The 13270-nt window shown below is 40.7% G+C and overlaps 1 protein-coding gene across 1 annotated transcript; it reads right to left on the bottom strand.

Moving 5' to 3' along the window:
* Positions 1 to 8519: 8519 nt before the first annotated feature.
* Positions 8520 to 12934, bottom strand: kcna1b (potassium voltage-gated channel, shaker-related subfamily, member 1b). Its single transcript, XM_085387746.1, has 2 exons — positions 12257 to 12934; positions 8520 to 11964 (listed from the first exon to the last, which is right to left on the bottom strand). The coding sequence occupies exon 2, from the start codon at positions 11792 to 11794 to the stop codon at positions 10304 to 10306; it is 1491 nt and encodes a 496-aa protein (XP_085243872.1). The 5' UTR covers positions 11795 to 11964; positions 12257 to 12934; the 3' UTR covers positions 8520 to 10303.
* Between the last annotated feature and the right edge of the window lie 336 nt (positions 12935 to 13270).

Here is a 13270-nt window from a genome sequence, read left to right on the forward strand (position 1 = left end):
AAAATAAATCCCCTCATGTTTGTCACTTTCCTATCCTTTCTTTTCCTTTCCTGCTCTATTTTCTTTAACATACATTTTCCCTTCTTTCTTATTTCATTTTTCCTATTTAACAGTTTTCTGTTATTCTGTTTTCTGTTTGCTTTCCTATCATGTTGTTTTCTCGCTTAACTTTGATATTTTTTCTTTACTCCCTCTCCTATGCGTTCTCCTTTCCCCGGTTTATTTTCCTTTTAGTTTCCTCCCTTAACTTCCACCACTTTTCCTTCCATGTGAATTTTGTCTTCTACCTTCAACACTCCTTGTCTTGTGTTGTTTTTTTCCTATTTCCTTTCACCGTTCCTGACATTTCTTCATCTTATGTCTTTCTTTTCTTTTGTCAAAGATTGTTTCTTTTATCAGTCTTTGTTCATTGAAAGTTGGTTTTATTTGTTTATACCTTTCGTTTACTTCGACTTATTTTAATTTATTTGACTTTCCACCTACCTTTATTCACTTCCATTATCATTTTTCCTTTTATTAATCTTAATTGGCACAGACAGTACTGAATAAAACAGGTTTTGTAGACTCTAACGAACAAGCTGTCATTAGAGTCTATAAAGCGTTCCGTAGCATGTTTTTGGATAAATGTTTGGGACTTTTTGGTTCACATTTCTATGCTCGTTTTCATCACAGTGGTCTGAGTGTTGATGTGGAGCAGGATCTCTTTTGGACTCTATGAGCTGCTTCATATGTCAAGCTATTTTAGAGCGGTCACATCTACACGTGCTGCTGCTCTTCTGCAACATTTGTTCCTGGAGTTTGACTTTGCTCGTGTTGATCCTGTGCTCAAGTATAATTGACTCCCAGGCATGAAAAAATGTGCAGAGATATTATATTACACTATTCAAAGTGCTGACACTGAGCTTTCCAAACAGCTTCAAATGAGCCTGTGCTTCTAACATAAGATATGATGAACTTATAAAACACAGCAAATTTGAACATTGTAATTTTCAAGTTTGTAAATTAGTTCAGACTAACTCTACCAACGACAGCAGCAAATGAATTATTACATTTAAAATTGTAAAAAGCTGGTGTATATCACCTGCAATCTGCTATTTTAGAAAGCTCCTTAAAAACAGTACAAGCTGATAAAACATAATCCATCCATCCATTTTCTCATGCCAATGCAGGTCTAGTTCCTGTTGGAGGCAGTCAAAACAGAGACAGACAGATCTCACAGCCACCTCCAGCTCTTCTGGAGGAACATCAATGCATTCCCAAACCAATCCAGAAATAAAGTCCCACCACTGTTCTGCATCTACCCTGCGATCTATTCTCAGTTGGAAATGCTTGTATCACATCACCAGGTGATGTGATGGTCAGATGACAAAACACCTCAACTGGCTCCTCTTGACGTGAAGGAGTAGCAGCTATACTCCGAGTCTCATCCTAATCACCAAGCTCCTCACCATATCTCTGAGACTAGAGACCAGATACCCTTTGAAGGAAGCTCATTACCACCACGTATATCATGTGAAATTAGCAGTAGAGAAATCAGTAGAGCTGTTGCTCTGTAAGACATTTTGCTTCTACTCGACCACCATCATAGTTTTCATGAGAAATGTAGATAAATGTGTTTATTCAAGTGTCTTTAGGTCATTAACTGTGGCTTTGTGGCATTTACATGAGAAGCTATTAAACTGATTGTAAAAATACATAAACAGGTTGGTCGTCTGCAAAGAAAATTTCACCTTACAGACAAACAGTCCACATGGAGTGCTTTTAAATGAATCACAGGAACTGGTTCATCTTTGAAGATTTATTGAAACTGCTGTTATATGATGATAATCAGAATGGACATATGTCGTTGACTAACCTTGCATAGGTTACAGACTATGCCTCAACAACAAATGACAAACGCTGTGCTCTCCAGTAAGAGCCTTTAAGATTAAAAAAGCAATAAAAGCAGAGTAAAACAGACGTATTGCGATGTTGATGACTGCGGAGTTCAAGGAGGATCTCAGCACCCCAGCAAAGGGGAAACAAGTACGTTTATCATATTATTTTGTAAATGATGACTTTTGCTTGAGACTAAGAGGGAACAGACTTACTTAAGCTAAATGTTAAGCCGAACATAATTCGTCCCAAAGTAACCAGCTGGAAATCTTTTTATGAGTTTCTAAAAAGACAAACAATCATTAGAGTGTTTGTTTAAGCAAAAATATATCTCCACCAGCATAAATTTATGTTAATGTTAAGTTCATGCAGTTCAGTCTTCACTCATCCATGCACCTTCTCTTTACACTGCAGTGCTGACAAAAACCATCAGCACATAATCACATTTTTTCCAAAAATCCTTGAAACACATTTACATACTTTTTATAATTCTGCATCATAAGAATCATTTTCACTTGCGTCATGGCTTTTTAAATATCACAAAAACCTACGGAACATGACATAAGACAGAGTTTCTCAACCCAAAATCTGTTGGGTTAACTGTTGCAAATTGTGATGTACATTTTCTCTTCATTTTGAAGGCTTAACTCACTTTTATGGTCAGAATATAATTTAAAATCAGTTATATATTTGAATTTTCAACGCTGAAAAATGCAATGGTGAACTTTCACAAGGAAGTTTCAATTTATGCCCTCTTCCAGATGATTACAGGCATCAACCCTTCATCAGCTATATAAGGTCATTCACTAAAAGTCATTCAAAGGTCAAGATTAATTATTAATTTTAATGTTGCAAAATTAAAACATAAACTATATTTATTTTTTTCATAACTGTTTCACCTATAATTTTCATTATGTTCTCCTTGAAGTTTCAATTTTAAAGAAAATTCCTTCTTCCATCTTAATTCAGTGGCAATAAAAAGCGTAAATATTGCTGAAAAATTCTCCAGAGATATTCAATTCAGAAAGAATCTTCACCACAAACCCCACAGATGTTGATATTTATCAATAATTAGTAAAGACTCTTAATGTCTGATTTTAATGGAATGGAAACAATCACAGTTGGTAATGTTCCAACAACTGATTTCTTGCTTCCTGCACTCTGTGTTTGCACAACACTTTCTGTAATAACTCAGTCTTAAATACACAGATACGGATATACGATCTCCTCAAGGTGGAGAAACTCTGCAGTGATGGCTTGAGTCAGCAGTCCGAATAATATTTGTGAAAAATCAAACATCCTGTAATGAAAACGCAGATAGAATAAAAATGATTGCGCTGCAGTTCATTTAATGTTGTCATCTGCAAATTAATTAATTGATCAGTTTGCGCATGGCAGCTGGAAGCTTCTTAAATAAATTATGTTTACAGTAGTTATAAAAACTGGACTTTAATTTGAAAGGAAACTTGTTTCTCTTCCTCGCTACTGCATAACCAAATGATAAAGGTTCTAAAAATAACTACACACTATAAAATCTCTCCAAACACATGAGCTTTAATCTAGAAAATGTTTGTGTACCATCCGTGTGTTTAGCTGCTCTGATGATGATTTGGTCCATTCGGGTGCAGATATGTCTCTAACTCTGGCCTGCGGTAAACAAGTATGAACAAACAGAATTTCAAACCACAAGAAGACGACCGATCACCCTGATGCTGGATGTCATCACAAATTTAAACAGCTGTTAAGAAAAAATATAGACATTTTGAATGTGATCCTTCCTTTAAAAACATGTGGAATTTGTAATTTTGCTCCCTAGAACATACTGCATGTTTAAAACGTAGCACCTTCGTTGCATGCATTAATTTTTCCATCAGACTGAAATGTTAATTAAAGGGATTTTTTTTCTTCGGCAGTTTATAAGACAAGCCTTAAAGGTAAAAGGATGATGACACACAGCCGAGACGCACAATAAACCTTCCTCCTGATGTTCCATCACTCACAGCAGCAATAAATTTAAAGCTTCAGGAAGCACAAGAGTCCCAAATGAAGCTGTGCTCTGTGCCAGAAGTTAATCTTAAAATAAGAATTTTGGAAATCAGTAACTGTGACACAAAATACAAACATTTATGCATCAAGAAAACATATTTTTCTTATCAGTATCGTGTAGCAATAAGACAACTTCTCGACAAAAAGAGATCAAATAATAATTTGAATCTAATTCTAATCATAGGCAGGGCTGAAAATAGATGTTTTTTTTGTTTGTTGAGTGCAAAAGAGAGACTCCAGTTTGCTTGTGATAAAAATGCTGGAGCACGCAAGAAGGCTCTTTTATCACCATGATGTCAAATCAGATCATTAACACGTTTTCTTGTCAGCAACATCTCAGAGTTGCAGGGAGACACTTCTGTAAACGCTTCTTGTAATGTATAATTCTGCACACAACAAGACTTCTCTCAGTTTATCCATAAACAATTATTGTGCTTGTATACATCGTGCTAAGCTGAAACTGTTCATGTGCATGAATAAATTAGAATAATTCTCTCTCACACACAAACACACTTTGTGCACGGATTATTAGTGTCTAATAGCGATTCATTTTTAAATTCATCTTTCAGGTGTAAACTTTTATCTTCATATCATCCCCAGCCTGGAATTTGTCCAAACTGTTTTGGTATGAACGATATTATTGCATGCAAAATTAGACTCATTTTAATTTCTGCATCTTATGGAAAAAGTTACCTGAAAATACCACCATGCATGTTTCAGATTATGTAGTCTTTTTCACATTAATAATAGTTTGTGTTTTCAAGGTTAATAGCCAAGAAAGCATAAATATAATCTTGTGTGTTGCGTTTAACTTCATTTTGTGACTAAGTGCAGACTGATGAGTAAAATATGGCACCACATATACATTTTCCTACAATAATAATTAAAACATGGTGGTTACATAAATAAATAATTAATTGATTAACTTGAACTCTCTGTTTAGTGTTTTTAGTGATTAATGTTGTCGGTCCCAGGTCCAGTCTGCACATGCCCACACAGACTTGAGTGAAAACAGCTGTGTGGGTGGCTGCAGAGGACTCCTCGGGTCACTGCTGCTCTGACTCTGAGGTTCAGCTTCAAATGTAACAGCAGCCTGAAAGTCTGCAGGTGTTTTTATCTGAAGTGAGGTTCAGGATCAAAATCCAGCATTTTTATCCTTGATATTTTCCCACCAGAGAAACCTGATAACATTCATGTTCGTATTTCTGTGAAATAGACATGAGTCAGAATCTCGTTATAGTGACCACAGCAGAGCGGGCCAGCCTTACAAACTGAATAAAAAACACCGGCACAGTACTGGAAAAGTTGTGGCAGTACCTTCTAAAAGTTAAGGAAAGTTCAGGGGCGAGGCTTCCCACGCCAAGAACCTGTGATTGGACAGTTATTAATGACATTTTAAGCCTTGTCTCAAATCACTCTCACGGACAATAACCATATCCAACTTCTTAATAGCAATGAACTGGTCTGCATTGGTGCATCATATCTTTATTCTCTTCCCCCTCCTGCCCCCCCCCCCCCCCCCCCCCTTTCTTAAATAGATAACTATCATATCTGATATCATATCTCACAGTACAATAATATTGAATGGGTTGCATTGTTGTATTTTGTCATGTTTCTCAGGTCTTTGTCTGAATTTCTACGAACATTATTGCTAAGGATTGTCTTATTGCATTGGAGTCACACTGGGTTAAATATGTACACTTGGGTTTTAAGGGGTATTTATTATTTTCTTCTTTTTTTGGGGTTGTATGGAAGCCCCAAACGCAATTTCATTGTTCTTGACAATGACAATAAATAAATAAATACTAAATACACTTCGAGTGAGTTATAAACGCTCCCAGCTGACCAAAAATGAAGCCTGTGTTTCCTCTGATGTCCACATGGTACAGTTGATATTTTATAAGTGTGTGTGTGTGTGTCTGTGTCCTGATCCTTTCCCTCTAGTGTGCCCTCACAGTCATGTTGTTGACTGGATGGATTTTTGGACACTTGGATGCAGTCTAAAACATTTTGTAACACTAAAAGTGATGATTAATCACTTACACCTGTTAATGTCACTAAAAATTTACCGTGTGGAATTAAAGTCAATGTTTTAACAGAAAAAAATATCACAGCAGTCTTCCCTGACACAGGCAGGTTCTCCCCTGTACGAACAGCAGTGCCATTTTGCTGGCGTGCTAAGTGACTAACGCCCATGGTAATGTTCAGACGCTCTGCAGAGGAAACACTGAGGTCAGATCCACCATCATCCACACACAGGCAGAGGCTTTTTTCCTTTCACTCAGGACAAGTAAAAGGCATCACAAACACAGCAGTGACTAGAGGCAGGTGAAGGTGTTACAGATCGATGACAGAAGTATCGTTCTCTGCAATTTTTACTCTTTCCAAGGACTCTGGTCAAATCTCCAGCAGTTTTTGGTCCCCGGCATCAGAAGGTGGCAGTGTTCTGCTGTTCTGTTCAGTTCATAAGCTCCCTAACTTCATCGAGGACGCCCACGCCATGTTTGTATTCACAGATTGCCAATAATTGTTAGATTTTTAAGAAATTTCTCTGAAAGTGAGGTACTTTTTTTGGTGAAACCACAAAATCTGCATTTTGCGCTAAAACCCAGGTACACTTGTAAAATCTAAAAAATGTGACATAATTGAGAAAGAGCTTTGTAATAAATAGAAATCATCACCTGTTTTACATGGCAGTTTTTGTAAAGGCAGGAAATGTATGACTTTAGATTTCAAAGGTGTACCTAACAAAGTGGTCTTTGAGCTGTCACTTTTTTGACTTTTCTTCCAAATTAATTTTAGTTCTTTAAAAAAAGTGAGAATAATGAGCCATAATTAGCACCAGTTATTGATCACATGCTATTTTAAATGTATTTTTCTGTGTCGTTTCTGTGGCTATTTAAAAATGTTTGTTACCTTAATCAGTGTATACAGTTCTGTGCATTTAGCTGGTATAAATAAGAAACTAATTTCATTAGTTTCATGTGTCTGAATAGGTATTTTGCTCCCTTAGCAGCTCATTGAAGTGCCTTCTTTTAGCATTCATGTGAAGAATTAAAGGAAGAACTGATGTTAAGTCATTTAAAGGTTAAGGCAGCAGGAAGAACTTTAGTGGTGCTCGGCTTTTATTCTCGAACGCTCGGAGCTCGAGTGGAGGGTTAAACACCACCTCAGTGTTTGGATGATGGTGGATGAGGGTGCTGTTATAATCCCTCTTTGCTGTGCACAGAGGAGGGTACCTACATCCAACCAAAGCCTATCCAGACTTCAGCAGCAGAGTCCAGACTACTAATTTAAACCTGAAGCTTATGTGCTCTGACATGGGCACAGATCAGATCACAGTCTGTAGGAACCTTCAGACAACATGCGAACTACGACACTATGACAGAGGAACCCTCACCGCAGGGTTTAGCTCTTCGCTGCTCTTTCTCTGCTCATCACACCTCATCACCCGATCACCGATTGCCTCTTTCCTCATATCTATTGTAAGTCACTCTGTCAATCACTCTATAATATCCCTCTTCATACACCTATGCACAGATGTACTGCACCAGCATGAGGGTCACCATCCTCAAACTGTCGGCCTTGGTTTGTGACCGTTTCCTTCATGACTTTCTATTAAATCGAGCTGTTTGACCTTTCTGTCCTGTTCTAATTGAACCAGCTGAGCAGCTCCTGTCCTTCAACAGTCACTCCATCTGAACATCCAACACATCACCTCCATGTTACTTTTCTAATGGGTAATATCTGGAAGGTCTGAGTATCCGTGTGGTATACATACCATCAAACTCCAAATGTACCAAAAATAAGGAAATCTTAAATGATCCATATTTGAACTTTCCTGCACGAATGCTGTGTGTCATCATCCCAGAAAGCTTTTCTTTGTGTGTTTTAGGCCCAGGAATCAGGACTAAATTCTGAACATGTGGGTTCATCTGTGTTTAGTTCCATATGTGCAGGGAGCAGTGCATCTTTATGGCAGGAGAAGCTGCACACAGTAAGCTCTTTGATTTTCTCTTGGAACGGGAGGCACTTCAGTCAATTTTAGAACGAGAAGGGCTTCAAGGCACTAAGACGCTAATTATAGATATATCTACGAAATTTGTTAAATATTACTGCTTTCCTTCTTGGGGTCATAAATCACATGAAATGATCCCATGCACTCCAAGATCAAAGCTTTAAACAAATGAAAACGGAGGATGGAATTTATGAGATCTTTTTTTTTAGAGATCATCAGCTATATCTCTTTTTTTTTTCTTAATTTGTTTTTCTTTTCTTCTTTTTTAGGAGATTTGTTCCCTCCGACAGTTTAGCTCCATCATGCACCAAATTCTGTCTTTAGCGCGACAATAATGAGAACACACATCATCATCATCGTCATCCTCCACCTCCCCAGGTCCCTCCCAACTGCAAGCAATTTAATACTGACGTCATGCATTGAATATACGTAGCTATACCATAGCTAATTAGGCCATAATGCTTTAGTATTTTGACATGCCATAATCTTCAAAAGAAGAAGAGTTCCTGTTCCCTTAAACATTCAACACTTAAATGCTCTGAAACAACTGAAATGATAAGAATAAGCAGCCAGTGCACTTTTGGTGAAAACAAATGAGAGAAAAAATCCAGGAGCGGGAGATGGAGCTCGACGCACAGAAGAATGTAGAAATAAAATGAGGTAACGTCTTGTGCATGCCGATATAAGAGAGAAGAGAGTCTCCACATGCTTCTATATAAAGGAGTGTTGCATGGCATCATACAGGGAACCTCCAGCCGACCCATAGCAGCAGCAGCGATGCACGTAATCCTTCACAAGGCTCGGCACGCTTCCTGTTTATCTCTGATAAGGTGCCTGAAAAGCCGGGGTCTACATCCGGCGTCGCATTTTCCAAACTTTCCCTGGATGTGCCGCAGAAAGACACACCTGAAATAATCCACGCAGAAAGCGTTTCTTCAGGGAGGAAATCGTTCTTCGAATCTCAGTTGGGCTTTAATTATTTTTTTCTGTTCCTTTTTTTTCCTGAAAGTTCGGTCTGTTGCACAAAACTTGGCAGGTGTCGGGAAGACATTTGATTCATTATTGTACAATTAGTCATTTCTACTATTAAATTCACAATATATGCCTTGCATATATGTCATTGTCTTAGCTTGCTTTTGATAGTTTCTGAATCTTTTCTGTTACTTTTAAACCTACATTTGATCCATTTTTTTCTGTGGCGTAATATCTCTTTGTCAAACAGTGCAGCACAGATAAAAGTTGTATTGCTTTGCTCTAAAGTTTTTCTTTTAATTCATCCTAAATTAAATCGTAATTATGAAAGGATTCTAAGAAGATATTACCGTAATAACTCTGATAAAGGTGCACTCCATCAGGTGAGTGTTTCCCTTCCAAAAGGATGCGTTTTCTTTTTACACTGAGTTGGAAGAATGGTTAAAAGTGATATAAAACAGGAAGAAGAAATACTCTTACTTTTCCATCTCTAGTTTGGGACAAAACACTGCATTTCCCAGGATGCAATGTGGGTATCTGTTTTACAGCCTTTTCATATCTTTAAAATTCACAGGTCCAGTTTTTACCACAAAATTTAGTGTAGATAAACTGACAAGTTGAGACATTTAAACTAACTTCTGAGACTGTATATAAAAGATGGATGTAGCCAGTGTGACGATGGCACGCTTTGTTTTGTGAAGCCTCGTTTGAAGCCAGTTTGGAATCTGAACATGAAGCATGAGATCTGGGATGAATGAGGAACCGAGGGACATGCTCAGACAGTCACGAGGAAGCTCTGTTCTAGCTCCGCCCCTCTTTTATCGTCCCATATGACTCGAACAGGACCGTAATTTCCAAAGTGTTTTAATCAGTAAGACGTGAAACTAGCAACTGAGAGCATAAACTCATCAGGAAAATATTGCTGAACTGAGAAGTCAGGTAAGCAGTAGGCTCATTTTCTCATAGACTTCTCAAAGAGGGGTCATCCGCTGCAGAAGAAGGAATGTAGGTTTAAGCCACCTCAGCACTAGCTTCACTCTTTATACCTTTCATCCATATTTTTATATACAGTCTATGGAAATCCTTGACCAAAAGTAAAATTAGCAAAGCTTCCATTTAATGTTTAGACCATTAGAAAATCGAAGGGTGCAAGTTACTAAACTTTGTCAATAATTTCTCAAATGTTTCCCCGAACCTGCAGATTTTTGTACTATTGCCAAACAAATGTTTTTCTCTTTTTTTTTCTTTTTTTTTTAATAATTTGACCACATGTGCATTAAAGTCTCCACAAATGTCTGAATGAATCAATGCAAAGATGAGAATAAAATGCACCAATGGATATAAAGCATCCAGATATTTCTACAATATTTACAGCGGTGGTCGCATGCCGCCTCACACGTCAGTGAGCAGCTTGCCCTTGTTAACACAGTTCTGGCTGGGAGCTGTGCAGTTGGCAGTCCTAAGGTTAGCTTCCCTGAAGTTGTCAATGCTGTTGTTTAAGTCCTCGTCTATCTCCATGTACTCCGACTTGCTGACCACTGAGGAGCTGCGGCGACTCGAGTTGGTGTCTGACGCCAAGTTCTGGTTGCTGACGTTGAGCAGCTGGGCCTGCTCCTCACCCTCCGTCTCCCGGTGGTAAAAGTAGTTGAAGTTGGACACGATGACTGGCACCGGCAGCGCGATGGTTAACACTCCGGCTATGGCGCAAAGCGAGCCGACAATCTTCCCTCCGATGGTCACAGGGTACATGTCCCCATAGCCGACTGTTGTCATCGACACCACAGCCCACCAAAAAGCATCTGGGATGCTGGAGAAGAACGAGTCCTTCTCCTCAGCCTCCGCAAAGTAGACAGCGCTGGAAAACAAAATCACGCCAATGAAAAGGAAGAAAATGAGCAAGCCCAGCTCCCGCATGCTGGCCTTTAGAGTTTGCCCCAGAATTTGGAGTCCCTTGGAGTGTCGGGACAATTTAAAGATCCTGAACACCCTCACCAGACGGATTACCCTGAGAATGGCTAAAGATGTGGCCTGCTCCCCACCACCCTTACCCTCCCTGTTGCCTTGGTCGTCGGCCAGCTCTGTGCCAAGAGTAATGAAATACGGGATTATAGCCACAATATCGATAGAGTTCATCATGTTTTTGAAGAACGCTGCCTTGCTGGGGCAGGCAAAGAACCGAACTATCAACTCAAAGGAAAACCAGATGATGCAGAGCGTCTCCACCACAAAGAAAGGGTCTGTGAGGACGCTTGCTTTGTAGTACATGGTGGTGTTGCCGACCATGCGAATCCGGTCGTTGGGATCCTCCTTCAGCTCTGGTAATGTCTCCAAGCAAAAAATTACTATTGAAATAAGAATGACCATCACCGAGACAATGGCGATACCCCGAGCTGGCCCCGAGCTCTCTGGGTGCTCGAAGAGGAGCCAGATCTGCCGCTGGAACTCGTTCTCAGGCAAAGGTCGCTCTTCCTCCCGAATAAACCCCTCATCCTCCCGAAACTTCTCCATTGCCTCAGCACCGAGTTCATAAAACTTTATCTCCTCTGAGAACATATCCAGCGGCACGTTGACCGGCCTCCTCAGCCGTCCTCCTGACTGGTAATAGTACAAGATGGCGTCAAAACTCGGGCGATTCCGGTCAAAGAAGTACTCGTTTCGAAGGGGGTCAAAGTAGCGCATCCTCTTCTTAGGGTTCCCCAGTAGGGTTTCCGGGAACTGGGCGAGGGTTTTCAGCTGGGTCTCGAAGCGCAGCCCTGAGATGTTGATAACCACCCGCTCACAGCAGTCATGGTTGTCGTGGTCATCATCAGGCGGGTAGGGGTCCTGCGGGTGACCCGGCAGGGTGGAAGTCTCGTCCATGTTTTCTGTGGACACCACAGTCATCCTTCCTGGCGGGTGGAGGAGAGAAAGAGGAAGTTTAGGTGTAGAGGAGAGAAGGAGGCGGTAGGCTGGAGTGGAGAAGCTCCTACTGCGGCCAGGAGCTGTGGAGAACCTCCCTCTCCATCATCATCATCATCCTCAGCACTATCGCCATCACATCTCTTTTTTCTCACCTGAAAGATAGAAAAAATGACATGCCGTCACTCAAACATGGTTTTATTTCACCACAGACATGTTTCATTGGCTGGAGAGCTTCCTGTTGTTGAGAGGGAAGAAAAAAAAATCCTGCAGCACCTCCAGAAGCCGCGCTGCATCTGCTGTAATTTTACCGCATACATCAGTACTCGAGTTTGCAGCCCCACTGCGCACATCACTCAACCTTCAGCCACGAAAAGCTTTTCACCTTCACACCAGCACACAGTTTCAACCCGAATCCAAGTGATGAAGATGACACATAAAACCCACCTGAGCAGAGCTGGAGAGCAGCAGATGGAGATCCTGTGCACCTTCCCCAGCCACCCGCCACAACCTGGGGTTTAATATCGCTTTACAGTAGCTCTGAAATATTAATAGACTATGTTGTCTTGGTCAACATCCGTATCCTCTTGGTGTAGGTTTTCAGCGTCGATTGGAGAAGCCCGCAGAGAGAGGAGGAGGAGGAGAAAGAAGAGAAGGAGTAGGCTTCAGACAGCAAAAATCCTGACTGACAATTTCTTAAAATCATGCTGGAAAAAAGATAGAACTCCCAAGAAGAGCTGGCTCTCAGTCTGAAGGGGAGGACTGGGAGGACTTGGCACTGCAGCAGCATCCGCACTCAGAGACTCTCGTGATTTTCTCTGCGGTAAAAACGGTTAAAAAAAAAATCCGAGGCTTTGAAGGAAAACCGGCTCAGGAGAGAGTCCGCGTCCGGGAATTTGGAAGCATATTGCAGGATTTCATGAGGAGAAAGACAGAGAGAGGGAGAGGGAGAAAATAAGTGAGCGACAGAGGGAGGGAGGGGAGTGAGGAAGAGGAGGAGGGGGGGTTCGACGCAGTGCAGACAGACTGTAAAAGCCAGCAGGTGCTCCGGTACTGAATGTGCGCACAAACAGCGGAGAGTCGTGCAGCAGGTCGAGCTGAGCTGCTCGGCTCCTGTCCGTCAAGTTCCGCTAAAATCCACATGAAGGATCCGCGGACACGCGCCCCACAACGGCAGGAACGAGAGCGAAAGAAGCGCACTGCATCATGGGTTATGTAACCAGTTCGACGTGTTTGTGCTGCAGGTGTCTCACAGCGAGCAGGTCTCAGGTTTGACTGCAGGAATCTGCAGAGGATCAAACTGGCCTCTGTAATTGGCTGCTGAGCAGTTTGCGACAGTCAGACCTGCATGCTGGTGTAAATACCTCCGTGTTGCTATGGAGACAGAGAAAAATCAGCAGACTTCATCTGCTCTGACTGTGTAACAGAGAAAAATCAAGAATAAAAAAAACAACTTTATTT

This window comes from Rhamphochromis longiceps, linkage group LG17 (genome assembly GCF_057381845.1).
Source record: "Rhamphochromis longiceps isolate RC_006_pf linkage group LG17, R_longiceps_female_GT1.1, whole genome shotgun sequence".
NCBI classification, from domain to species: Eukaryota; Metazoa; Chordata; class Actinopteri; order Cichliformes; family Cichlidae; genus Rhamphochromis; species Rhamphochromis longiceps.